Genomic DNA, 27,509 nt, shown 5'->3' on the forward strand with positions numbered 1-27,509 from the left:
CTGGATGGGGCTAATAACTGTAATAGGGATACAGGGACAAGGAAGATGTGACGGAAAGATCATTACTTCACCTTGGGGATATACTAAATGTGAGATACCTATAGGACTTCTCAATGGAGGCAAGGTTTTGAACTGAACAACTGGAAAAATAGAGTTTCCATTTTTTTCAGATGGAGAAGATGGCAGCCAGTAGACACATAGCTGTCTGAAGCCAAGAAGAGAATCACGGTCTGGGACGGATCTACACTAGTGGTGGTTATGGCTGACGGTGAAGGCTGTGGATGTTTTCCCCAAGAGAAGGCAAATCCAGTGAGGAAAAAAAAAGAGAGAGAGCTAAGAGGTAACACTGGGAAGCACCAACATCAAGGGGGGAGGGTAGATGAAAGAAAAGCCAGCAAAGGAAGCTAACAAGAAACAGGAAGAAGAGATGTGTTGGGACTCAAGGGAGCAAAGAATTTCAAGGGTGGGGAGAGGGATAAATTAGGAGTTTGGGATTAACATATACACACTACTATATATAAAATAGATAACCAACAAGGACCTACTGTGTAGCACAAGGAGCTATACCCAACATTTTGTAATAACCTATAAGGGAAAAGAATCTGAAATATATATATATATATATATATACACATATATTTATATATTCATATATAACTGAGTCACTGTGCTGTACACCTGAAAGTAACACATTGCAACACTGTAAATCAATTATACTTCAATTCTTTAAAAAAAAGAAAAAAATTTCAAGGAAGCAGAAAAACAAATGTTCAAACAAATAATAACTGAAAGCGCTTGTACAATAACACAAGTGCTTCTAATCAGAAAACTTTTCCATCTAATGAGAATTTGTATTAGGAAGCCTCTGCCTTCTGGGTTTCTTAGCTATATCAGACACAGGTTATTATCTAGCAAAGATTTGAGAAATGTAGCCTTTTTGTTTCACAGAATTTGTTGCAGTGATGAGCTGAGAGGTAACCCAAGAAGGATACAACTTTCCAAGAGCCTCTGGTCTTAGAAGACAGCAGTAGAGTTTGAATCCTGCCCTCTACGGGGCTTTGTGATACAGGAAAGTACAGTCTGTTTCCCATTAGTTCTCCGAACGCCATCATTAATCTTGTGGGCAGCAGGGTCAGCTCTAAGAATAACTAGCCATATACATGGTGTGACATAAACAATACTAAAGATTCCTTTCCAATCAATCACTGAAAATACCTCTCCAGTCCCTACCCCTAAGACAGCCAAGGTGTCTGCAATTTCTCTAGTTAGAGAATTATTCTAATTTGCTAAAACACTTAGATTCCTCTGGTGGTTCCATAAAAACACTGAGAGGAGTAAAACATTAACTCATTATCAGCCATTAATATGTCAACAGAGAAACCTGTTCATCAAATGACTTGTTACTGTCTTAGGAAAAAAAGAGTTGCGACAGGGCATTGAGAAGATTTGAGTCATAGGGCCCTGCCTCTAGGACAGGGCTCTTGTAAAGAAGGAATACCATGTCACTGGGAATGGGAGACAGGATGTTGAAATGAGGGAAAGGGACAATGTAAAGCAGAGTTTCTCAGACTTCTTTTAACGCAAATTTCTCTTTAATAAATATTAAGATCTCTTATGTCGCTGTCCCTCCCGAACCCAAATTTCTCTTTAATAAATGTTAAGATCTCTTATCTTGTCGCTGTTCCTCCAGATTCTGATGTACTTCCCACGGTGGCTGTGACCTCCCCTAAGAATCACAAATCTGTAAATCCCAAACAACCAAAAGAAAATGTTGCTGAACATGATTTCCTGTAATTTGTGAAAACTATAAGAAAATTTCTTAGAATTTTCAAATATAAATATTTCAATATATAATTATATTATAATATTGCATATGTTTTTCCAAAGACCCATGTCCTGCCGGAGATCCTAACTTAACGTACCATCTGCGCTACCACCACTACCCCTGTCACTAACACGTGCACTCCAAGACAGGCAAGAGGCAAGCAATTGGTCAAATTAACTAATATTGGCCATATTTCCTCCCTGAGCTGAAAAGCATCATAGAAAATAATTGTTATAGGCTGAAGCAAAAATTTAAACCAGAAAAGCCAGCCCATGTGGTAAGAAAATGCCTGAAAAGAGAATAAGGAAACAAGAATTTGGGATGGCCAAATACAGACTAATTCTTCTATTTTATGTTAATATTTACAACAGGCTTTATTGCTTAGATTGGGTTGTTGTGGTTTTACAAATGCCAAATTACTAGAAGACAAGAATAAGAATTTCTCATCTGTGTGTTGACTGTTTTAAATGTGTTGGAAAAAACTGCCAGTTGGATTGAGCTACTGCTATGGAAAGGGACTGCTGCTAGGGTGATGCCGTACCATAAAGAGACAGGAAACCCACAGGATGTAGACAGGAAATCCACAGGATGCCAATAGGAAGCAGAAAGGCTCCCTTCCTCTTCCACCAGTCTCTGTCTAATGCCCCCTATTGGAAAGCCTCACAGGGAACCAGGTGGCAAAGGAAAAATGTGATTTGTAGAGTCCTGGTTCCAACATCACAAAACACTGTAAAGGAAAGTATGTTTGTAGCTGAGAGACAACAACCTACTAAATGGCACAAGTGGTAAGAGCGGAAGCATAAAAATTTGTTGGAAGACTATTGCAGTAATTCAGGAGAGAGATGATGATAGCTTGGACCAGGGTAGTGGCTGTGGAGAAGGTGAGAAATGGTTATAATGTTTGAGCGAAGGTTCATCAGAATTGGCAGTGGATTTAATCAAATATGAGGTATGAAAGAAAAAGATAAGCCAAGGTGGACTCCAAGGTTTTTGAACTGAACAACTGGAAAAACAGAGTTTCCATTTTTTCACATGAAGATGGCAGAACCCATGGGTTTTAAAGGGGAAAAAAATAGGAGTTCTGTACAGATTATTTTAAGTTTGAAATTCATATTTGATATCCTAATAGATTAGCCAAGCTGAGAGTTGGGTATATGAGCATGGACATAAAGAATTATGTCCTGGCTGCAGTACAAATTTAGGAGTCATCAGAGTATACATAGTATTTAAAGCCATGAGACTGCAAGAAATCCTGTAGGGAATGAACAAATAGAGAAAAAGAAAAGATAGAGGGTAGATTCCTGGACCACTCCAACGCTCATGGGTTTAGGAGTTGAGACGCCAGGAAAAGCTACTAAGAAGTAGTGGCTTCTGAAACAGCAAGAGAATCAAGAGTGTGAATTTGGAAGCTAATGGAGAAATGCATTAAGAGGGAGAAGGATCAAATGTGTCACATGGTACTAATAGGTCAACTAAGATAAGAACTGACAATTAACAATGTGGAGTTAAAGAAATAACCCAAGAAAATTTCCCAAAGTGGGAGGACATGCGCTTGCAGATTAAAAAGGTCCACTGAGTTCTAACATGATAAATGAAAGTAGGCCAATAATAAGGAACATCATTGTGAAATTTCAAAATACTGTGGGTGCAGGAAGAGAAGGAGGTAAAGATAAGACCAGTTTGGAATGCTGGGAGAAACAGAAATCCAGGTCACATACAAAGATCAGGAATCAGAATGACATCACTTTTCTCAAAAGCAACTTTGGAATCTAGAAAACACTGGAGAAATGTCTTCAAAATGCTAAAAGAAAAGGATTTCCAAACAAGAAGTAAACTCCTACCAAAAACATCAATCAAGTTTGAGGGTAGAATAAAGATAATTTCAGACACACAAGATCTCAAAACTTTTAATTCCCTTGTATCTTTTCTTGGGAAGCTATTGGAGGATATGCACCAGTAAAATGAAAAAAAAAAAAAAATCCAAGAAAGAAGATGATACAGGTTATGTGAATTCAGAGATCAATACAGGTGAAAGGGGAAGGGAATCTCTAGGATGATGGTGAGGGAAGATTCCAGGACACCAGTCTTGCACCTAGTAGGTATTAGAACGCGTGAGAAGATTCCGAGACTCATTCTTTAAAAAGCTGAAATTGACTGTTTATACAGCTGAGTGTCGTTTAAACAACTGGTTAAGATTTGGGAAGTTGTATTACAAACAGGTACATTAAAAAAAAAAAGAAGGAATAAGACATGAATTAACTCCAGGCAGGAGGGATTGGGGTTGTGGAGTGAGAGCAGGGATGTTTCCTTGTCCTCACTTCTATTTTCTCTGGAAAGTGGAAAGCAAGGTTATCACCTCAGAGAAGAGGGATGAGAAGGCGATGCTGGAAGTTTGAGAGAGGAGAAGAGAATAAATGGACTTGAAAAATGCTGTGCAACTGTCTACCAGTTCTTAGTGGCACATGAGAGAGCTGGTTTCTTTGGACTGATAAACTCAGCTAATGGAAGGTGAGAGCAGCCAGAAAGAACAGAAACTACTCCAATAGGAGAAAAAAAGACACCAAGCAGAGAGGGTGGCTCACAAGCCTGAGTGGTCATGAAGAAGAGCAGAGGTCAACTCCAGCGGAGAATTGGCAGGAGTGGTCTAGAGCAGGCGGCGCCCAGTGTAAGGGTATTCCCAAAACGCACACTGCAGAAGTGGCTTGAAATAGAAGGTGACGATGCCGCCTCATTTGAAGGAAAGCAATTTGAAGAACTGAAAGAAGGTGTCACAGTTAAAATATCACATGGTAATTTGGCTGTGAGAATTGATCGTAAAAAGGTGGAAGATAATAGAAGCAGAGAACGCGGTAAGGGGTAATCACAATTTATCCTGAAAATGAGTAATCAATTACCTTTTACCCAGATGGGAAATATTATACTAAGGGGTGAGTTTAAAGCTACTACCACAAGCAAGTATTTAGTGATGGGATGCTTCTCTTTTAAACAGCTCCAAAAAAACAACTGGAAATAGGAGCGATGGTAAATTCAACTTTAATAAAAAGCTTTTCTGTATTAACTTGCAGTGGCCTGGGTCTTTTTCCTGCTGACTCTTCGTGTTTCAGTAGAATCTTGTGGCTTCCTCTGTTTTTTGGTTTTGTTTTGTTTTTGTTTCTCTCTTCCATTTCCTCCTGCTGTCAGAATCTTGGTAATATAGTATTACAAAGTCATAAATCACTTTTTTTTGTCTCCGCAGGAGTTTCACCCAATTGTCTCTTCATCAAAAATTCTCCCTTTCCCTTTTAAATGGTAAACTCATTATTGGCCTCTTGGAGTTTTCTCTTCTCTTCTCTCCCAGAGATAACAACTAAATATAAGCTGTGATAGCAACTATAAACCCCTAGTTGATAGTTCTCCAACTACTTCCCAGGAAAAGAAAAGAGAGTCTAAAGTCCTAGGTTCAAGCCAATTCTGACACAATATCTGATTGAAGCAAATGACTTAACTTGTCACAAAGACTGTCACAGAAAAATCAGGATAATACTAATACCTGCATTACTAGCCTCTCCATGTGTCGTTCCTGTGTACATAATGGTTACACAATGCTTAGTGTTTCTTTCTTTTATGTGTCACACTGCCTCCAAACATTCACTCATTTTTTCTACCTAATTATTTTTATTTCTGGGTAATTGGCAGGTATTATTTATTTAAAAGAAATTATATTCCATCAGATCTAAGATGCTATCATACAATTTATCAATAATACAGAAAAAAAGAATACTGCCAATGAAACTATGACTCAATGATTTTACAGTAGTGCTATGGACAGTCCTGCACTAGCCTCTTCTTGCTTTGACATTTCTTTCATCCATTCCAAGGAACTGATCAATTTTTCCTACTTTCACATGCACTGTTTGACTTTTGATATGGAGACGATCATTCTGCACACATTTCAGAAACTATTTATAATACTGCTTCATCTACTTGTGGGTATTTTCTTCCTTCATATTCATTTTGCTGCCTTACAAGAAAATATAGAGTTGCTTCCATCATTTCTCTGATATAATTTGTTTATAAATCAAATTGGCACCCCATTGCTGTTTCCGTGCCTTTCTTTATACACAATAGATATTCCATCATTATGGTTATATTTTAAATGTCAATCAAATTTAACATGTGCAGTACCCACAATGCACAAACCCTGCTCAGGCAGTGTCAACTATGCCTCAGCTTCTAACTGGTCACCAGAGGCTGTAAAAGGCAGCTCAGTCTCATAAATGCTATAATATGAAACTATTCCCTTGATCAAAAGAATATGTTATTTTTATCTTGTAAGCATCTCTTCCTTCTGCCTTTCCCATCATTAGTACTTGCAATTGTATTTATCAAATATGTTATCTGACCCACCAATTTATATTCTTCCCATGCCAATAATTTACATCCTGACCCTGATCATTAAGATGCCTGTCCTCCTGGGTTGTTGTTGTGTGGGCAGGTGTGTGTCATATAGAGATCTAGATATGAGAGCATATCCAGATATGCATTTAAGTTAAAATGCATATCACGATTTATACATCCAATCAAACAGTAGAGCTCTTATTTTTTTAAAAAAAGTTCTAGTAAACAAATTAAAGCAATTTAGTAATAGAAACTTAATAGAGACATGTTCTTATTGTTTTTTTAACATCTTTATTGGAGTATAATTGCTTTACAATGGTGTGTTAGTTTCTGCTTTATAACAAAGTGAATCAGTTATACATATACATATGTTCCCATATCTCTTCCCTCTTGCGTCTCTCTCCCTCCCACCCTCCCTATCCCACCCCTCTAGATGGTCACAAAGCCCCAAGCTGATCTCCTTGTGCTATGTGGCTGCTTCCCACTAGCTATCTATTTTACGTTTGGTAGTGTATATGTGTCCATGCCACTCTCTCACTTTGTCACAGTTTACCCTTCCCCCTCCCCCTATCCTCAAGTCCATTCTCTAGTAGGTCTGTGTCTTTATTACTGTCTTGTCCCTAGGTTCTTCAGGACCTTTTTTTTTTTTTTTCCTAGGTTCCACATATATGTGTTAGCATACGGTATTTGTTTTTCTCTTTCTGACTTACTTCACTCTGTATGACAGACTCTAGGTCCATCCACCTCATTACAAATAACTCAATTTCGCTTCTTTTTATGGCTGAGTAATATTCCATTGTATATATGTACCACATCTTCTTTATCCATTCATCTGTTGATGGACACATGGGTTGCTTTCATGTCCTGGCTATTATACATACAGCTGCAATGAACAATTTACTACATGACTCTTTTTGAATTATGGTTTTCTCAGGGTATATGCCCAATAGTGGGATTGCTGGGTCATATGGTAGTTCTATTTTTAGTTTTTTAAGGAACCGCCATACTGTTCTCCATAGTGGCTGTATCAATTTACATTCCCACCAACAGAGCAAGAGGGTTCCCTTTTCTCCACACCCTCTCCAGCATTTATTGTTTGTAGATTTTTTGATGATGGCCGTTCTGACCGGTGTGAGGTGATATCTCATTGTAGTTTTGATCTGCATTTCTCTAATGATTAATGACGTTGAGCATTCTTTCATGTGTTTGTTGGCAATCTGTATATCTTCTTTGGAGAAATGTCTATTTAGGTCTTCTGCCCATTTTGGGATTGGGTTGTTTGTTTTTTTGATATTGAGCTGCATGAGCTGCTTGTAAATTTTGGAGATTAATCCTTTGTCAGTTGCTTCATTTGTAAACATTTTCTCCCATTCTGAGGGTTGTCTATTTCTCTAGGAGGTGGGTCAAAAGGATCTTGCTGTGATTTATGTCATAGAGTGTTCTGCCTATGTTTTCCTCTAAGAGTTTGACAGTGTCTGGCCTTACATTTAGGTCTTTAATCCACTTTGAGTTTATTTTTGTGTATGGTGTTAGGGAGTGTTCTAATTTCATACTTTTACATGTACCTGTCCAGTTTTCCCAGCACCACATATTGAAGAGGCTGTCTTTTCTTCACTGTATATTCTTGCCTCCTTTATCAAAGATAAGGTGACCATATGTGCGTGGGTTTATCTCTGGGCTTTCTATCCTGTTCCATTGATCTATATTTCTGTTTTTGTGCCAGTACCATACTGTCTTGATGACTGTAGCTTTGTAGTATAATCTGAAGTCAGGGAGCCTGATTCCTCCAGCTCCATTTTTCTTTCTCAAGATTGCTTTGGCTGCTCAGGGTCTTTTGTGTTTCCATACAAATTGTGAAATTTTTTGTTCTAGTTCTGTGAAAAATGCCAGTGGTAGTTTGATAGGGATTGCATTGAATCTGTAGATTGCTTTGGATAGTATAGTCATTTTCACAATGTTGATTCTTCCAATCCAAGAACATGGTATATCTCTCCATCTATTTGTATCATCTTTAAGTTCTTTCATCAGTGTCTTATAGTTTTCTGCATACAGGTCTTTTGTCTCCTTCGGTAGGTTTATTCCTAGATATTTTATTCTTTTTGTTGCAGTGGTAAATGGGAGTGTTTTCTTAATTTCACTTTCAGATTTTTCATCATTAGTGTATAGGAATGCTAGAGATTTCTGTGCATTAATTTTGTATCCTGCTACTTTACCAAATTCATTGATTAGCTCTAGTAGTTTTATGGTAGCATCTTCAGGATTCTCTATGTATAGTATCATGTCATCTGCAAACAGTGACAGCTTTACTTCTTCCTTTCCGATTTGGATTCCTTTTATTTCTTTTTCTTCTCTGATTGTTGTGGCTAAAACTTCCAAAACTATGTTGAATTATAGTGGTGAGAGTGGGCAACCTTGTCTTGTTCCTGATCTTAGTGGAAAGGGTTTCAGTTTTTCACCATTGAGGACGATGTTAGCTGTGGGTTTGTCATATATGGCCTTTATTATGTTGACATAGGTTCCCTCTATGCCTACTTCCTGCAGGGTTTTTATCATAAATGGGTGTTGAATTTTGTTGAAAGCTTTCTCTGCATCTATTGAGATGATCATATGGTTTTTCTCCTTCAGTTTGTTAATATGGTGTATCATATTGATTGATTTGCGTATATTGAAGAATCCTTGCATTCCGGGGATAAACCCCACTTGATCATGGTGTATGATCCTTTTAATGTGCTGTTGGAGTCTGTTTGCTAGTATTCTGTTGAGAATTTTTGCATCTATGTTCATCAGTGATATTGGCCTGTAGTTTTCTTTCTTTGTGACATCTGTGTCTGGTTTTGGTATCAGGGTGATGGTGGCCTCGTAGAATGAGTTTAGGAGTGTTCCTCCCTCTGCTATATTTTGGAAGAGTTTGAGAAGGATAGGTGTTAGCTCTTCTCTAAATGTTTGATAGAATTCGCCTGTGAAGCCTTCTGGTCCTGGGCTTTTGTTTGTTGGAAGATTTTTAATCACAGTTTTAATTTCAGTGCTTGTGATTGGTCTGTTCATATTTTCTATTTCTTCCTGGTTCAGTCTCGGAAGGTTGTGCATTTCTAAGAATTTGTCCATTTCTTCCAGGTTGTCCATTTTATTGGCATAGAGTTGCTTGCAGTAATCTCTCATGATCCTTTGTATTTGTGCAGTGTCAGTTTTTACTTCTCGTTTTTCATTTCTAATTCTATTGATTTGAGTCTTCCCCCTGTTTTTCTTGATGAGTCTGGCTAATGGTTTATCAACTTTGTTTATTTTCTCAAAGAACCAGCTTTTAGTTTTATTGATCTTTGCTATAATTTCCTTCATTTCTCTTTGATTTATTTCTGATCTGATCTTTATGATTTCTTTCCTTCTGCTAACTTTGGGGTTATTTTGTTCTTCTTTTTCTAATTGCTTTAGGTGTAAGGTGTACAGATTTTTTCCTGTAATTGATATCTAGTCTCATAGCATTGTGGTTGGAAAAGATACTTGATATGATTTCAATTTTCTTAAATTTACCAAGGCTTGATTTGTGACCCAAGATGTGATCTATCCTGGAGAATGTTCCATGAGCACGTGAGAAGAATGTGTATTCTGTTGTTTTTGGATGGAATGTCCTATAAATATCAATTAAGTCCATCTTGTTTAATGTATCATTTAAAGATTGTGTTTCCTTATTTATTTTCATTTTGGATGATCTGTCCATTGGTGAAAGTGGGGTGTTAAAGTCCCCTACTATGATTGTGTTACTGTTGATCTCTCCTTTTATGGCTGTTAGTATTTGCCTTATGTATTGAGGTGCTCCTATGTTGGATGCATTAATATTTACAATTGTTATATCTTCTTCTTGGATCAATCCCTTGATCATTATGTAGTGTCCTTCTTTGTCTCTTGTAATAGTCTTTATTTTGAAGTCTGTTTTGTCTTTTATGAGAATTGCTACTCCAGTTTTCTTTTGATTTCCATTTGCATGGAATAAAAAGAACTGAGGACAGTCTCAGAGACCTCTGGGATAACATGAAATGCACCAACATTCAAATTATATGGGTCCCAGAAGAAGAGAAAAAGAAAGGGACTGAGAAAATATTTGAAGAGATTATGGTTGAAAACTTACCCAATATGGGAAAGGAAATAGTTAATCAAGTCCAGGAAGCACAGAGAGTCCCATACAGGATAAATTCAAGGAGAAACACACCAAGACACATATTAATCAAACTATCAAAAATTAGATACAAAGAAAAAATATTAAAAGCAGCAAGGGAAAAACAACAAATAACACAGAAGCGAATCCCCATAAGGTTAACAGCTGATCTTTCAGCAGAAACTCTGCAAGCTAGAAGGGAGTGGCAAGACATATTTAAAGTGATGAAGGAGAAAAACCTAAAACCGAGACTACTCTACCCAGCACGGATCTCATTCAGATTTGATGGAGAAATTAAAACCTTTACAGACAAGCAAAAGCTAAGAGAATTCAGCACCACAAAACCAGCTTTACAGCAAATGCTAAAGGAATTTCTCTAGGCAGGAAACACAAGAGAAGGAACAGACCTACAATAACAAACCCAAAACAATTAAGAGAATGGGAATAGGAACATACATATTGATAATTACCTTAAACATAAATGGATTAAATGCTCCAACCAAAAGACATAGACTAGCTGAATGGATACAAAAACAGGACCCATATATAAGCTGTCTACAAGAGACCCACTTCAGACCTAGGGACACATACAGACTAAAAGTGAGGGAATGGAAAAAGAGACATGTTCTTATAATTCAACGTGTTGAAAGTCAATATAAATCCTGTGTAAAAATTCTTAACCTGGTACTCCTTCTGGGTCAACCGCTTAATGTTTTATCCCTGGAGTGCAACCTATTCTCAATGGATCTGCATGAAAGTATCATGAGAAATTAGGCTATTCCAATATTTATTTACTAATTATGTACTAATTATTCTTTTAAAGTAACATTTGATCTGACCTGCTACTTCATGCTGAGGATTAGAACTTCAGAGAGGGAAAGAGAAAGGGAAGAAACAAATGGACATTGATGTGATAACTACTCCATGTCAGGAGGTGGGTCCTTGTTGCCAGGCTCACTTCCACTGCTCCCAGGACAATGTTCCTGAAAAGATGCACAGAATGTTCTGACTTTCTGAATTCAGTACATAAAATGTGGGTTCCAAGCCAATCTTACTTAGATCTGGAAAGGCAGGAACACACACACACAAAATCATGGCTTCATTCTATTGTCTGCTCTTCTAACTCATAGGGCTACTGTATCATCAAAAGGAGTTAATATTAGGAGAAAATGTAAAATAACAAGGCTTGCTTTTAATGATTTTTTTCCTATTATAAAACTTTGCAGCCAATTTGGAAAATGTTGATTTATTTCCTTAGGGATTTTCTATGCATATAGTTTTACATAGTTGAGGCATATGCATTTATATACTTATTTTTTCACTTACTATGTGGGCATTTTACCATTTGTTAAAATTATTCATGAATACTATTCCATAATATCATTGCATAATATTCCATCAATATGGACACTAGTTACAAAACCACTGATATATTTTTGTATGTCTAAAGAGTGCAAATGTTTTCAAATTATTTACAACGTGATATGTGTGCTTGTACACACTAGGGTTTTTTTCCCTTTATTTTTAGGATAGATTTGTAGGAAAATTATAAAAGGTCTATTTTAAGTAATTTTTATTTATCAACTTTTCAAAGAATCAACTTTAGCTTTTTAGATCCCCTCTGCTGTACTTTTGTTTTCAGGTTATTCTTTTCTGGGTTTCTGTTGTTGTTGCTGTTCCTTCTTTCAATTCTTTGGAGATCCTGGGACTTGAAGTTGATGCTGTGATGGAGTAAGTCTTGAGGGTCTTCAGGGAAAGACTAATGTTATTTTGAATGGGCAAGGGATATGAATTGTTGTGACCCAAGGCAGATTATATTTTCCAAAGATGACCACAATAACATCTATCATACATATTCTTTTAACAATGTGACTTTGACACTTCTCCTAACAACAGGCAGATCTGTGCTAGGACTCTTTCCTCTCGAAGCTGGGTGGGCCTTTGTGATTGCCTCAACCTATAGAATGTGATGGAACTGACCTATATGTCATTTCCATTGTGAGGTTATACAAATGTCACGACTTCTGCCATGTTCTCTTTGGACACTAGCTTTGGTGGAAGCCAGCTACCATACAAACAATCCAACTGTACTGAGGCTGGCATGCTGTGAGGGAGCCCAAACAAGCTCACAAGGAGAGACCACATGGAGATCCCTGAGACTAGATGGAGAAAGAGAGATGCCCAGCCAACCCCAGCTGCTCCAATCCTTTACCATTTCAACTCCAGTCACTGGATGAGAGATCATAAGCCAGATCTTCTGAGCCTGGTCCTTCCTGAATTCCTGACCCACAGAAACTGTGAAAGACACTAAAATGACTGTTGTTGCTTAAGGCATGGCGAATGATTTGCTATTGAGCAATAAATAACTGAAACAAGAGCTTTAAAACACTTCAATCTCTCCCTCCCAATTTAAGTGATGTTATTTTCCAGTACAGTCATCCCTTGGTATCTGCAGGGAATTGGTTCCAGGACCCAGTGCCTGGATACTCACATCCCTTAAAGCAGGCTCTCCGTATCTGTGGCTTCTACAAATCATACGTAAAGATAATGTATAATTATTATTTCATATGGGTGACATTCGTTTAGATTTGTTTATATGTTTACCAATTTCTTTGTTCCTGAAATACATTCTTTAGAATTTCTTTCTGTGAAGGTCTGCTGATGGTAAATAACCTGTCTGTTTATACAGAAAATGTTTTTCTTACTTGAAAGACAATTTGTACACACTCCTATGTGAATAGTTTCTTCTCTCAGCATTTTGAAGATATTTTCCCACTGATTTCTTTTTTTTTTTTTTTAATTTTTATTGGAGTATAGTTGATTTACAATGTTGTGTTAGCTTCAGGCATACAGCAAAGTCAATCAGTTATACATATACATATATCCACTCTTTTTTTTTTTTTTAGATTATTTTCCCATATAGGCCATTACAGAGTATTGAGTAGAGTTCCCTGTGCTATACAGCAGGTTCTTACTGGTTACATGTTTTATATATAGTAGTATGTATATGTCAATCCCAATCTCCCAATTTATCCTCCCCCCCAATCCCCTGCTAACCATAAGTTTTAACATCTGTGACTCTACTTCTGTTTTGTAAATAAATTCATTTGTACCCTTTTTTCTTAGATTACACATATAAGTGATATCATATGATATTTGTCTTTCTGTGTCTGACTTACTTCACTATGACAATCTCTAGGTCCATCCATGTTACTGCAAATGGCATTATTTTGTTCTTTTTTATGGCTGAGTAATATTCCATTGTATATATGTACCACATCTTCTTTATCCATTCCTCTGTTGATGGACATTTAGGTTGCTTCCACGTCCTGGCTATTGTAAATAGTGCTGCAATGAACACTGGGGTGCATGTATCTTTTTGAATTATGGTTTTCTCCAGGTATATGCCCAGGCGTGGGATTGCTGGGTCATATGGTGGTTCTATTTTTAGTTTTTTAAGGACCTTCCATACTGTTCTCTATGGTGGCTGCACCAATTGACATTCCCACCAAAAGTGTAGGAGGGTACTCTTTTCTCCACACCCTCTCCAACATTTATTGTTTGTAGATTTTTTGATGATCGCCATTCTGACTGGTGTGAGGCGATACCTAGTTGTAGTTTTGATTTGCATTTCTCTAATAATTAGTGAAGTTGAGCATCTTTTCATGTGCTATTTGGCAATCTGTATATCTTCTTTGGAGAAATGTCTGTTTAGGTCTTCTGCCCATTTTGGGATTGGGTTGTTTGTTTTTTTGATATTGAGCTGAATGAGCTGTTTGTATATTTTGGAGATTAATCCCTTGTCAGTTGCTTCATTTGCAAATATTTTCTCCCATTCTGAGGGCTGTCTTTTCGTTTTGTTTATGGTTTCCTTTGCTGTGCAAAAGCTTTTAAGTTTAATTAGATTCCATTTGTTTTTTCCCATGATTTCTGACTTCCATTTTTACTGTTGGAAGAAGTCTGCTTTTAGTGTAATGATCATTCTTTTGCAGGTAATGTCTTTTTTCTCCAGCTGCTTTTAAAAGCTTCTTATTATCTTTAGTTCAATTTTACTAAAATGGTCTAGGTTTGCATTTTTTAAAAATTTAATTCATGTTTGATACTTTGTTTTTTGTATTTATGGATTACATTAGTCTTTAACTCTGAAGAAGTCTCAACTTTTACCTCTATTTTATAATTCCACAATTCCATTTAAAGAAAGACTGGACTGGTAGTCATTCTTATTCCAGTCTCCAAGTTTCTTTGTCTTGTCTTCATATTTTCTACATCTTTGTATCTAAAAAATTATTTGCTCTATTTTCCAGTTCACTGATTCTCTCTTCAGTTATGTCTAATCTGATGTCTGTCCATTTCAACAATTATATTTTCATTTCTAAATTTCTTATTTGGGGGACTTCCCTGGTGGTCCAGTGGTTAAGAATCTGCCTTCCAATACAGGGGAGGCAGGTTCAATCCCTGGTCGGGGAACTAAGATCCCACATGCCACGGGGCAACTAAGCCCACATGCTCTAGAGCCCTCACGCCACAACTAGAGAGTCCCCATGCCACAAAGAAAGATTCCGCATGCTGCAACTAAGACCCAATGCAGCCAAATAAATAAATAAATAAATATTTTTTAAAAAATAAAATAAAATTCCTATTTGGTTCTTTTTTTAAAGCTATCTAGGTAATTTTGATATTTTCTTGCTGACTTTTGATTCATATTTATTTTTTCTATAAGAATTTCATACTTAGTAATATATTGATTCTGACAATTTCAGTAAATTCTCAGGCATGTCTATCCACAATTTTTGTTTACTTTTTATCTCTGAGGACTTTCAATATTGTGAATTTCAGTGTTTCCTTATGAGCTTATATCTGTTTGAAAGTGGTATTCTGAGAGCTTTCCTCTAGAAGAAATTTGTGTTTGCTTCTATTAGAAGCCATAGACTGCTAATATGACTTGGGACCACATTGTCCTTTATCAAGGCTTAATATGGGGCATACATTAACATGGTAAATACAGGGCTTGGTCTCCTGTTCTCAGCTTTGGTATCAGAATTTTATAGTTCACAACACTTGGTCTGGTTTTAGGTTCATGATTTCCTGTTTTGTGTTTTGGGGTTTTTTGTTTGTTTGGGGGAGAAGTATGCAGATACTCTTGGAGATTCCCTAAATTTGATGAGCCCAATAATGCGTTAAAAATATGTTTTAACCAAGAACAAAATGTATTCCAACAGGACAGTCCTCCTGAGTAGCTATTCTGGGTATTAATCAGAATAGCTTCTACTGGCCACAGCTACATTATTTCATTTCCATCTCTCAACAGTCATAAAGGTAAATAATTTTATTCTCAACTCACGGGGGAGGCGGGGGTAGGTTAAGTAACTAACTTTACATAGCTAGCAAGTATGAAGCACTTACTAGTAGTGGCACTAGAATTTGAACACAAAGTCTGTTTAAAGCCAAAACTTGGATAACTATTTCATCCAGACACAAACTCCATACAGATCTACACCCTTTTAGAGGCATCTCTTCTCTGTCTTCTCCTTGCTCTCTCTAGTTCCAGTTTTAGCATCTGCCTTTTAATTCCCTTATATCACAGCAGATGTTAGACAGAATGGCTATCAGTGACTGCCAAACCTTGGTGCAAACACCACTGATAAACTGCTCTAAGTTTGGAGAGAAAAGAAAAGAAAAAAGAAGTCAGCGGGCAGAAGAGATGGAGATGTTTAGGAACACAGTCTGAGGCATGAGTCATGTAGAATGTTAAAAAGAAGTTGTTATAAACCCTCTTTGGATTCAAGTCATTCTCCTCAAAGCTCAAATTATTTTTTAAAAAGTACATCAATAAAATAAGCAATTGTTCTCCCAGATAATACCTCTACACTCCCAAGTGCCTTTAGTAAAATTAGAGGTGATAAACATTGGATAGTCTCTTTCACTTGTATGAAAAGAGGTTACCCAGTTTCTACCTGATATTAGAAACCTCAAAATAAATATTTGGGTCTTATATCAAGTCCTTCCAGTCAACTAAAAGCTACACACTTACAAATTTTAAAAGGTTAACTCCACCATGATTTGTACTCTATTTGTTCTGATAGCTTTTTTGTTCCTTAATTTATGTCAACTTTTTTAAAAAAGAGGAACCAAGTCTTCCCTGCTAAGCATTTCATTAATACTGCTTTGAAATATCCGTTACTAAAAAATTTATCTCCTTAGTTTAAGAGCATAGAAACATTTTAACTGACACCAAAAAATTCATTAAATTTCCTTTGTAAAGACAGTTTAAACCAGAAATTCAGGTTGAAGGATATTTAAAATATATTTATTCACTTATTCACTCACTCCCTAAACATTTACTGTGCATGTCTTGTATGCCAAAAAACATGCTGGGGTCTCAAGAGCACAGATAAAAGATTCTTGACCCCAAGCTGTTCACACTGATACTACTGCCTCTAATATGCCCACATGGAAGCACACACTCAGAACACTGATGCTTTTTTTTGTGGCTGCAAATAATAATCACTGCCCAAGCTGGAGCCTCAAAGCTCAAAAGTAATATCATAACAGGACAATCAATTAAGTTCCAGTTTTTATTTTTTAACCGTCATTTGCCCAAATATGTACTGAACTCCTGATATGGGCAAAATGGCTAATTGAGTTTTCAATTCTATTGAAAAATTAAGAAACAAGCTTTGAGAACTGTAATCTCTAATTTTACTTGATAGAATGACTCAGTTTGGGCCAGTGAATTTTAAACCTATTGTGAGTAATGGAAGCCTTGGAAAATCGGATTTAAAAAATACATAATACACATACATAAAATTTTAAAAATAAATTTCAGAAGGGATTCAGGGGTCCCCCGGACCCCCTTTATGGATTCCAAGACCACAGAATGTCTGTTGACTAGGAGCAACTTCAGGGTACGAGCTGTATTTTCTTCAACTTTGTATTCTCTGTCTCAGAGTAGATTTCAAAATATATTTGTTGAATGAGCACCTCTGCAACTTTGTTCTTGTGAAGCTCCCATTTTAATCTCCCTCTTCCCCCATTAATTTCCAAATCCTCAAATTCCACATATGCACTTTTCTAAAATATTTACTCAAGACTAATCTGATAGCCTAAACAACTATTTTCCAACCTCTACTTTCATAATTTTCCCTTTTCCACTTCACAAAAGGCATACCTCCTATTATCCCAAATATTATAATGATGCAGTGCCCCAGAGTGTAATAGCCACCAGGCAACCAAACAAACAAACATTTGTAAGGTATATAGTTTCTGAAGACGTGTCCCCTGAGAAAAGGCAAAAAGATCTTTATAAGAAATAGATGGAGGCTGTGCCTTATTTTATCCAGGGGACAAACTCTTGGCAACTCCTATACCTTACTTATATGTTGAATAATTAGAACTCAGAAGTGAGATGATTATATGGGGTTACATTTTAGCACTTAAGTGAATAAAATGTAGTCTGCCTTTTTCTGACAGAAAGTCAACTCAACTTAATGAACTAATTTGACAAAGCGCACTGGCTTTGCTATGAGGACATGGAACATCCAAAAGGCTAAATCTGCACTTCTGAGACTTTGACAATATGTATTTAAATATGCACAATGTAGAAAGCTCTGAAAGTGCATGCTTGGCAACAATTTAACTTCATGCCAAAAAAAATTAGGTAACTTTTAAAAGATCAAGGAAATAATGACGGATTTTAAAAATTCTTTTAAAGGGTATTTGAACAAAAATGTTTTTGGACCAATGGGTTAGAGCTGGTGTATGTTAATGAAGGGCAACCCTGTGAAGGGATCCTTGTTGCCATCCACCTACAAAACCCAGCAAAGGAAGGAAGAGGACAACAGCAGTGGGTCTGAAGATCCAACAGACTCTGCTGTCACATTAGAATAACTTCTCTTCTCTAACCCATAAAAATGCAATCAGAAGTTGAATGCGATTGCAAAGCCCTTTCTCATCTGTGTCCCGGGCACCCTAACTAATCCTTTTGTTCTAGGTGCTGTCAAAAAGAGTTCACTGTATACCCATTGAACAACAATCTGTTAAGAGAATAGAACTCATCTTAAGTGTTCTTATTATCACACACTCAAAAAAACAGGGGCACAAGGAAACTTTTGGTGGCGATGGTTATGTTTATTACCTTGATGATGGTGATAGTATCATGGGTGTATGCGTATGCCCAGACTCATCAAACTGTACACATTAAACATGTGCAGTTTTTTTTGTATATCAATTATACCTCAATAAAGCTGTTTTTAAAAACTGAGAATGTACTCTAGACAAGATATCCTAACAAAAGCTATAGCAGAGCCCCTTCTTACTGAGAATTTCTACTAACTACATCAACGGATATTACCTTCTCTAACCTTATTTTTGCTACAGGCAGAATAATGTGTACATTATAAATATATATACATTAATTATACATATATAATGTGTGAATCATCATCATGGGTGCCTCTCGTATATACTGAATTTTCTCACGCCTGTTTTATCTTGATACCGATATCTTTTCTACAAGAATTTTGTAGTGAAAACTCATAGTGCTTGTAACTCTCAGTGGAATATTTTTATAAGAATCAAGGATCTGGAGGACAGCCATGAAAATTAGTGGTACTTAGGCATTTCCACTGCACATCTTTGCCCAATGAATTTGATTTTTAGTCACATGAAAGTGCAAGACACCGCCAGCATCTTGGGTGTGCAAAGCTTTGGAAGGAGACTACAAGATCTGAATTAAAAACTTCCTGAATCCAACACTCTCCTCCCCTGAGAAGGAACCACTTGTCGGTCCTCAGAATTGTTATGGACGTGTCCCTAAACCATCCTGTTAATTAGTTTTATTTTTACCTTTATATGGACATCCTACTGTATTTTTTATGACTCCCTTCTTTTTGTCAATATCAGGTTTTTGAAGTTCACCCACTTTATTGTGGGTAGTCATAGTTCGTGGCGGTAAAGCATTCCACTATGTGAACATACCTGAATTCATTGATTCATTCCACCATGAATTCACAATCAATTATTTTAATTTTTAGCTACTATAAACATTATTATACATTTCTCTCTTATAAATACTGTTTTTCTCTATGGTATATACCTAGGAGTGGAACTGCTAGGGCATGGAGCATGTGTATCTTCAACCCTACTACATAACGTCAAAACACACTCCAGAGTGGTTGGAACCATATTCCCTCCAAATAGCATATATGGTACTTTCGGGTCCACATCCTCACTAACAGTTGGAATAAGTTCTGCCAACCTGATGGACGTGTAATGATATCTCCTAGGGATTTTTATTTGCATTTTTTCTGATTACTAATGCAGTAGAGCATCTATTCATTCATTTATTGGCTATTTGGAGTTGTTCTATGAAGTCTGGTTCAACTCTTTGACTTATTTTCCTACTGGTTTTCTGTTTTTCATATTCAATTAATTTATTTCTAAATTACACGTAAAAGTTATTTGTATACTCTGGATCCAAGTCCTTTGTTAGTTGTCTTCCTCTAAAATGTGGTTGTATTTGCCCTACCTCTACCATGTCTTTTTATGAATAAAAGTTCCCAATTTTAATAAATCAAACTTATCAGTCTTTTCCCTTCTATTTAGTGCTATGTGATTCTTATATAAGAAATCACAAGACCTATGTTATTTTCTACAAGCTTTCTTGTTTTGCTTTTCAAAGTTAGGTCTTAACCATCTGGAAATGATATTTGGTATAAGGTATGAGGTAGAGGTATAATTTCATAGACACCTAACTGTCTTCACATCATTTTGAAAAATTTGTCCTTTTCTCTCTGATCTACAATATTACCTCTGTCATATATTAAGGGTCTATATATATGTGAATCTGATAACTACAGAAGGAGAAAGGAAAGGGTCAAAAATTAAATGTTTACGAGGCAAAGTAAACCTGTTGGTTAAGATTAAGTTCAATATAAAGAATTAACACAAGGTTAAGCAAGAATCATTAGGATTAATATTATTTGACATTTAGGTTGTCCAAAATGTCCCTCAATAAAATTCCGTAATTTTTCTATAGAGGGTTTGCTTTTTTGTCTAATTTTTGTTTGCTTCTTTGGCCGAGCCACGTGGCTTGCGGGATCTTAGTTCCCTGACCATGGATTGAACCTAGGCCAGAACAGTGAAAGCGCTGAGTCCTAACCACTGGACCACCAGGGAATTCCCGTTGTCTAACTGTTAAGTATATAAAAGTATCTGATGTTACTGGGATATACTTTTCCATATTTCACAAAATGGAACTGCTATATGCATTTTGATTTTGTATTAAAAAACCTTGCATCATTGAATATACTTTGTTAAGTGAAAAAACTTTCACTCCCTTTTCCAAAATGACTTATCACTTGTGGAAACTCAATTGTCTCCTTGTGCAACATATGGATCACCTGGAAAGATGGGGTGTGCGATGGTCACTGGTTAAGAGTACGGGTTTTGGATTGAGACAAGTCTGGGTGAAGTCCCAGACTGATGACCAGCAGCTGTGAATATGAGCAGATGACAAAACTTATGTCACGTTTGTTTTTCTGTAAAAACACACATTAAAATACTTCCTTATTAGGATTATTTTGAGATTAAATGAGGCAATGCATATAAAGAGCACAGAAGCTGGCACATAGAAACACTGACTAAATGTTGACCCAGCATTAATCATAATGACTCTTGCTTGCCTTGCATTAATTCTTTATATTGAACTTTTTTTCCCTTCAAACAATTATTGATCCTTTCCTTTCTCCTTCTGTAGTTATAATTTTTCTCAAAATCACAATCTCACTTTCTCTTTCATCTTGCTCTGTCTTGTTCTAAATAAATACTCATTTTCACGAGCTTTTTAAAATCTTACCACCAATTCCACATATTCAGGTAGAAAAATAGACTCTTTTGTCCTTCAGTGTAATGTACTGAATGTTTCATTCCCCTCCAGGCACGGAAAAGTATTATACTATGGTTATGCAAGACATTACCATTGGGGTAAACTGGATGAAGAGTACAAAGGACCTTCCTGTACTTTTTTTTGTTTTGCAACTTCTTGTGAATCTGAAATTATCTAAAAAAATTTAAATAATCAAAGAAAAATATTTCTGTAAGTGTTCTCTTGACCTTTTGCTCATTCTCTTGAATCTGATATGAACCCTTCCCAATTTTAAAAATTGCACATATTTATGATTTCCAGAACACTAATCCACTTAATTGAATTAAAGAGAAATCATAATCATTGTTGATTTTCTGACATCTTCCTGATCAGATCCCCAAGCCCTCTCACAAAAACCCACAAAAAACCCAAGACTGAGTGTGAGTCAATAACTAAACTGTAAAAGAGAAAGGTCTTGTTTTCTTATTCTTCCCAACTCCTTGACATTAGTTTATGTCAGCAAACAAATCACACTAAAAATTAAATATAGAGCACTGAGTTTTGGTCATTCATTTAAGTTATTCAACACTAACTCACAAATTTGACTGGCATTTTTGGTTTTCAGTGACATTTTTTAAACTAACTGTTTATTATGAAAGTATATACCTATAAAGCTATATTCACTGACAGCAAAAAGGCTTACCATACAAAATTGAACAGAAAACTATAGTACAAATTTTGGAAAATGTCAAATCATATATGTAGCATTAAGTCCAAAAAATAGGAAGAATAATCTGAATATAGAAAGAACAAAAACACAAAACTTCTAAGTCCATTTATACAGTCTTGATGAAACCTAAGAGGACATTATATCCATAAAAAATATGCTGCTTTGAGAAAAATAATTTAGCTCACAAAAAATAAAAATACAATTAAAAAGTGGAAATGGTAGACTACATAGCCGAATGAACACAACTAAAATACGATTTACTGAGCTGAAAGGGGTTATTCTTGGGACACAACACACACATATACACACACAAAGCTACATGGTACAAGGAAAGAGTTAGAAATCATGGTTAATATATCTAGAAGTTCTAATATCCACTTAATAGGAGGACTAGAAAGAGAGAGCAAATATAATGAAGAAGAGAAAATAATCATGCATATAAGAGAGAGAATGTTCACAAAGATGAAAAGCAATACTAATGATAGCTAACATTTATATAGTGCTTACAATATACCAGGCACTGTTCTAAGCATATATATAATTACAATATACATATATACACACACATATTTACACATATATACATCTACATATATATGTAGTTTAATTCATTGTAAGTATGAATTAAACTAAGTATTATTATTCCTTTTTTATAGATGAGGAAACTGAAGGAGGAAGTGTTAAGTAACTCAGTCAAGCTCACACAGCTGTGAGTGGGTGAGCAGGAAGCGAAACCCAAGTCATCTTGCTTTAGAGGACAGACTCATAACCACTACACCTCCACATCTTCCAACTCAAAAGACCTCTCATTAATGTGCCAAGCAACATTAATGAAAAAATAGACCCACTCTGAGATATATCTTGGTAAACTTTCTGAATTTAAATGGTAAAAAGAAATGTATACGTTTTAGTGGAGGAAGGAAAGAAAGATTTCCCTCAAACAAAAAAATGAATAAATTTCCATTAGATTTTTGGTTGGCAACTCTGGGTGCCAGAAGATAATGAAACAATATCTTCAAAGTTCTGAAGAATATATGAAATATCTGAAAAAAGTGTACCTCGTGTTAGTTATAGTTATTTACAAATGGTGAGGTTTGGGGTGATTCTTTTTGTTACCATCTTCTTTGTATTTTTCTCTCTTAATTTCTTATAACGAACATATATTTTTGTGGAAAAACATTAAGATCAGTGTTATAAAAATAAAGATAGTCACATGGATTAAATTTCTTAAGTATAAAAAATGAAACTATAAATGCACTAAAAAAATACAGGATAATATTTTCTCATTGGAGGGAATGTGGGTAAGGAAGACTGTCTAAAGACTGTCTAGTTTTTTTAAAAAAAAGGAAAAGACTAACAAGTTTCATTGTATAAAAAATGTTGAATTCTGATAGGACAGAAGTTAAACAGATTAGAAGAAAATATTTGCTCCATATATAGCAAACAAAGACTTAATATCTATACAGTTCTTATAAATCAACAGGAAAATAGTTTGTAAAAAGAAAAAAAGTACGAAACGGGCAAAAAATGCAAACAGGCAATTCACAGAAGAAAAAATACTAATAGTCAATACCCACTCAGCCCTTCTCATATTCAAAAAAAAAACACATATTAAGTAAAAAAATAATGTATCATTTTTAACTCAGCAAACTGACAAAAATTTAAAAGATGAACAGCACATAATGTTTTCAGTACTGGAAAACAGGCAGTCTGATCCATGACCAAAGAGGAAGTAAATGGTACATTTTGGAAGTGTAATTTCACAGTATCTGTCAAATTAAAAATCGGTTGTGTTTCCCAACATCTATTTTATGGGAATACTTACTTATGAACCAAAACAAGTAGCGTAGCATTGTTTATCAAGTGACACACAAGTGCTATTCACTTGGATAAGACTTCCTTAGGTGGCAAATGCCTGAGCTTAGACTATCTGGGTATTTCACTATTAACTGCTAGTGTACATGGGAGAGCATAAAGGCGATGTTCGACTCTTCTTTTCACAGAGATTGAGTCATTCTCTACGATGAACAGTCCTTGGATAAACAGCTCACAGCTTACCGCTGGGCTTCATCAACTAGAGACCGACGACCCCCAGAAGCTCCCACAGCAGCTGCCAAGATTTCTGGAATCGATACTAGAGTAAGAATTTTCCATCTGCTTTCCCAAATCTGACTGAATATCATGTGATGTACTATATTGTAACATCATATAATCACACATTCCTGTACATTCCCACAATATTGCTACTTTCATGCATTCATATGCAGTAAAGTGGCCACTACTCTGTTTTTACTCTTTAATAAAGTTGATATGACTTCAGTTCACCAATCAGTGCCAATCAATGAGTTGGGACTGAAGGCAACAAATTGGAAAGTAGTAGTAATGAGTAAGCACGATATTATATTACTTCTTTGAGCAAAACGATGGATTGACATGTTATTTTTACCATCTCTAAAGGCAAGAAACGGAACCCCAGAGGAAGCATGAAATAGTGTTTGGATTCCCACAATCCTGTCTAGTTTATTTACAATTCCCTCCTTCATCCTTCCTGCCTATCCAGATGGTTTTCTTCTTTGTTTCCCAAACTGAATTATGTTCACTGCCTTTAAGATGTTAAATACTTCGAAAGCCTTCCTTTTAATTCCTCACAAACAGAAGTCATAAACTCTTACCTTTGCCGAATTATGCTGGGGTTAGCCGTCACTAAATGACTTTTGGATCCAACATCCTTAGTGTATTCACTTGACAAAGGAGGAAGATTGCATCTAGAGAAACAAGAACAAGCACTTCAGAATGATTTACATACTTTTAAATCAGGTCAATTATCATGGCAAATAGGAATTTTACTAAGTCTAGCTCAATTCACAAATAACTGTTTTTATCACCTCTCCCTTTTAATAGACATTAGATGACTAACTCTTAGCATCTTCAAAACGCTGTCATAAAAACTATTTCTGTTTTAGAAGAAAGAAAATGTCAGCTAGAGAGGTAAAGGATTTACTAAAGGAAAGAGATATAACTAAAATGAATTTATTCCATTCAAAATATTTTTGAGGTGATAAGTCAGGGTATATTAGACTTGAAATTAGTGTTCAGGAGGGTGTAGTCCCCTAGAAGACACAGGACCTACAGTGTTCTCTGTGGATACCAACAAACTTCAAGAGAAAAGGAAGAATTGTATTTGCTTGTGTTTTTCATTCTTTTCCCAAATTCTAAATTATAATAGTACATTCAAGGCAAACTCTGCCACCTAAATCGATGCATGTGCGACTTTGGGATACATGACCAACGTATGGTTGCCTACTGGTGAAGACAAAATAATCTGTCATTTAAAGAAATGCAATGATTCTCCACCATCCTAGTCTAGGCAAGGGAAGAGCACAGGTGACAGAAATAGCTCCTCCTCCCTCATACACACACACACACACACACACACACACACACACACAACACAGCCCTGGGTGCTCTCCTCGACCGCAACGTCTTATGAATGCTTACAACGGAAAATATTGCAACTGCAAATCCAAATCCCATGGCTTTCTGCCAGTGAGACATTAACCAAGTTGTCAACTGCCTCAGTTTCCCCATTACACAAAATGAGGATAACAACTTTTCCTCTCCAATAAGGTGGCTGCAAGGATTAAAGTAAGAAATGTATAAAAAGTCCCTACCTTGATGCCTCATAGTAAAAGCTCAAATATATCACATATCAGAAATATCATATAAATATAACTAAATATATATCTATTACTTCTGACCATCCCAAATGAGTCTATAGCTTCCATTAGATTTTCTTTTATTACTGAGTCCTAAGTGCTCCTCTCCACCCATGTCTCTAAGTTGACTCCACAGCAGGGCACCTCTTAACTTTTTCTTACTTCAGCAAACCAAAGCATCGTTTATTTGCCGGTAGACATCTTACAAATATTAAGGTCTTGGCCATTCCCCAACTATTAAAATTTCCCTACAAATTTCCCCCAGGACATGGACTTGTCTGAGCACCGACTCAGCTGATCAGCACAAGTTCCTTGATGTTGTCTCGTATTTACCCTGTATTTGACTCCTACCACATCAGGGTATCCCAGGCAGAAACTTGTCTCAGTTGATTTGGAATCTTCCTTTCACCTGCTCTTTGGTAACAAGATCCTGGTTCTTCTGGCAGCTCCCCACAGATTAATGTCAGCCAGTTGAGTGCCCACTGAGAACAAACACAACAGGCATGGTGGGAAGCCTGGGGGAAGCCAAGTCACAGAGCCTACTTAAGGCATCTCTAGTCTAGTGGTTGCATCATATCCCAAGAGGTTTCTGAAGACCATGTCGGGGAGTGAGTTTATTCACCGCCAGGCTCATCCGGCCATGGTGCTGACTGTGGTCTTGTGATTTAACTGATCTTTGCAAAGATGAAAAGGACTCCCAGGATAAAACACAGCCTAGAATTTGGGCATTTGTCTCTCTTTTCTTTTGATGAATGTAATTTTTTTTTTTTTTTTTAGTTTTTATCGGAGTCTAGTTGATTTACAATGTTGTGTTAGTTTCAGGTGTACAGCAAAGTGAATCAGTTATACACACACACACACACACACATATATATATCCATATATATATCCATTCTTTTTCAGATTCTTTTCCCATATAGGTTATTACAGAATATTGAGTAGAGTTCCCTGTGCTATACAGTAGGTCCTTGTTAGTTATCTATTTTATATATAGTAGTGTGTATATGTTAATCCCAATCTCCTAATTTATCACTTCCCCTTTGATCTTGATGGCCCTTCATAACATTTGAGAATCAACCACATTATATTAAACCTGTAAACTCTGAATATTGCTGGAAAGTGCGGTTAACCTGTTTTGTCATCATTAAATGAAACTAGTTGGTATTCCTGAAAAAATACTTTGTTTTTCTGTGCGTTCCTCATAGATTGATCCATGGCTCATATGTCTGGGTCCACTTCACGCCTCCTATCACAAAGCAAAAGCTCAGAAAAACACTTCCAGACACTAACTGCCAAATCCTGCAATAGAGGGAAATGCTGAACACAATAAAGATAATATCTTATACATTCACTTCTGGAAAATAATGACATTGTGTTCTGGTGTAAATATCTGTTCTTCTGGGTAAACTTTCTCTTCAAGTACAAATTTCTATGATACTTCCCTGTAGCTCTTCTCTTAGAAAAAAAGCACACTATAATTTTAGCTCCTCAACTCCTAAATTGATAATTACATAGACTTACATAAAAGGCACATTTAATACAGTCAAATTGTTTCTAATAAGGCATAATTGTGTAAAAGTGTTTCAAACTCTGCATTATTGCTTGTTGGCTCAATGAACGGATATTAATGGCTGAAGTGTCTTAGTAACTGTACTCGTGGTCCTAGAAGATATGATCACAGAGTTGATGAGGAATGAATATTCTTTGAAGTGGAGAGTGGAGATGGGTGGGTGATGGGTCTGGAGAGGAATCTTTAAATAGAATAAATTCTAAAACTCCTTTTTAAGTTGCATGTACACTTAAATATGTCAAACACATATAATTGAGCATAATTCAAAGGCACCAAA

The 27,509-nt window shown here is 36.1% G+C and overlaps 1 protein-coding gene across 2 annotated transcripts in view; it reads right to left on the minus strand.

Moving 5' to 3' along the window:
* ST8SIA1 (ST8 alpha-N-acetyl-neuraminide alpha-2,8-sialyltransferase 1) overlaps nucleotides 1-27,509 on the minus strand; it is a 156,388-nt gene that overhangs the window by 37,430 nt on the left and 91,449 nt on the right. For both annotated transcript variants that reach the window (XM_082352008.1, XM_082352009.1), the window contains one exon: nucleotides 24,619-24,711. In XM_082352008.1, the coding sequence (XP_082208134.1) occupies nucleotides 24,619-24,711 (93 nt within the window). The remainder of the gene's footprint in view (nucleotides 1-24,618; nucleotides 24,712-27,509) is intronic.

The sequence above is a fragment of the Balaenoptera borealis genome (assembly GCF_965194805.1).
Source record: "Balaenoptera borealis genome assembly, chromosome: 13".
NCBI lineage: Eukaryota > Metazoa > Chordata > Mammalia > Artiodactyla > Balaenopteridae > Balaenoptera > Balaenoptera borealis.